Genomic DNA, 2,229 nt, shown 5'->3' with positions numbered 1-2,229 from the left:
ATGAATATATATCAATTTTGGTTGATAAATCATGACATATCATTAAGTCTTGGAGCAGCAAAATCTTTGAAGTCACGTTCATTAAAAAATTTGAGATTTAAATTCATTTTTACAACATTTACCCAGGAGTTTCTGCAGAGTTTGAGTTACCTACATACACCATTTCTTGTCAAGTTTAAATTATACATTTTTAAAACAAGTAAACATATTCATTTTTGTTTTAAAACCAAAAATTGCAGGTACTTATGAGATATATTGTAATTTAGGTCACTCTCAATCATGCTCTTTACGGTCCAGATCAAGTTTTCGTCGATTATCTTTTTTCCCATCCTCACGTATAGCCTCTCTACAGACGTTTAACGGTCTAAAATTACAATCTGCTAAATGTAGACAAGTGTCATGAATACCCTAGTTTACTATATGTTTCATATGCATATTTGGATCTATGTTGACGACATCTCGAGCATTACACATAATTTAACAAAAGTGTGGTGCTCCGTCAATTCAGGAGACGTCATTTTCACAGGAATCGCATCGGAGAAAAATCATTTTATTTCTTTTAATACTTCAAATATCACATCATAAATCAAAATACATAGTATAAGAACAATATAAAGAATCATTTGAGAACATTGTCGAAAAATATCGCGAATTAGAGAAAATTAATGAGTCTAATTTTTGACTCCGCATGTTAGTGTTTCAAATTTTGGGTCGTGCTCCATCAGCGATATCAACATAGGAAAATTTTTGGAGAAATTTAAAAAAAAAGATAAAGAGTCCGCGTAATTATTGAACGACCCTCGTAATAAGTACATATTCTAAGGTTCTTACAGAATTTTATCATGTCCATAAAGTAAATCTTATTATAACTTTAATGTATATAAATCATATTAAAATAAAGATATTTAGAGGTTGGTTTACATTAAGACTTTTTAGTATTGATAGAAAAATATATTGGAGACTTTAAAAATTCGGTTAATACAGTTTCCATCCTTTGAATGAGGATGGGTAAGTGGAACAACTAGGAATAGCTCCGCCAACAGGGTCTTGAGGATGTGTGCGGATGTATACAACATCTCCTAGGTTGATCTCCACAACAACGACACCCGTTGTGTGTCTGAGACTCAGTGCTCCCTGGCCATCACAATACATAGCACCAGCAGCGTTTGAGTTAACAACAATTTCTGAATAAATATATCCATCAGAAATGCAGTATAAAGTCCAGGAAAATGTGTATACGCCGTTTACTGGACTAGAGAAGATTCCCATGTGACGATTGTAGTATCCACCGACGTTTGTTATAACGTGGTCAAATATGATTGTTTGGTGCTGTCCTAGACTGCTTTCATCATGCGACATATAAGCGTAAAATGCAACACCACCTGTATAGATACATGTTTTACGTGAAAACGGAAATAAAACAAATATATAAAAAAAATGGTTTCTTTAGAGTTAAAAATGAAAATGTTTTGAATAAATTCATTCTTTGTCGTTTTTCCAACTACTTGAACTTATATTTTATCTAGAAACATACCTATGAAAGACTTTTTTCTAGGCTCATCGTTCATAGAATTCAACGGAAATTTGTTAGGACTAGAGGAAGCAATAGATATCTTTGATTTTAGATTTAAATGCATCCTGTATAGAGAACTGGTGTCTTCACTATTGGTAATTTGTTTCCATATGCAGCGTTTAATCCTTCATTTTCACCGCATTTCCTGGTATCAATAGATCTGTAAATCTCTAACATGCCGTCATCTTTCACTTTTTATTTTCATAGATTAATATTTTTATGATCCTTTCTTGTTCTGCATTTAGTTTTTCTTGCACGTGCAATCTATGCTCTAAATTATTCAATTTTTCTAGCAAATCTGAGAGAGAAAAGGTCTTGTTGTCCCAGGTATTGCCACTAGCTACCGAAGACACTAAAAATAGGAAAACAGCACAGGAAATCATATTGAGTTAACCCGAAGTATATACTGCACCAAGACAGAAAGCAGCATATATACGTCAGCCATATTTTATTGAACTTCACCTGACAGTCATGATAAGGAATGACTTCATGACGAGGAACATCGAATTAGAACTTTAATAATAAAAATGACTTCTATTTGGGCCATTTATGTCTTGTTGTATGAAATCGCGATTAATAGTACGTTAATTCGACCCTGAAAAAGTACTTCAGAACATCAAAACAGTCAAAATTCCTTTCCACTATGGTTGATATAG

General features: G+C 32.9%; 1 protein-coding gene across 1 annotated transcript; it reads right to left on the bottom strand.

Moving 5' to 3' along the window:
* Positions 1-975: 975 nt before the first annotated feature.
* LOC134273091 (complement C1q tumor necrosis factor-related protein 3-like) lies at positions 976-1,359 on the bottom strand. Its single transcript, XM_062755268.1, has one exon. It carries the CDS (start codon positions 1,357-1,359, stop codon positions 976-978), a length of 384 nt encoding a protein of 127 aa, XP_062611252.1.
* Positions 1,360-2,229: the final 870 nt, after the last annotated feature.

This window comes from Saccostrea cucullata, unplaced genomic scaffold, assembly GCF_032062105.1.
Source record: "Saccostrea cucullata isolate Sc308-1 unplaced genomic scaffold, CSIRO_AGI_Scuc_v1 ctg1156, whole genome shotgun sequence".
Classification (NCBI taxonomy): Eukaryota; Metazoa; Mollusca; class Bivalvia; order Ostreida; family Ostreidae; genus Saccostrea; species Saccostrea cuccullata.
Note: the sequence above shows the minus strand (reverse complement) of the source record. Positions and strands in the feature narration are given on the sequence as shown.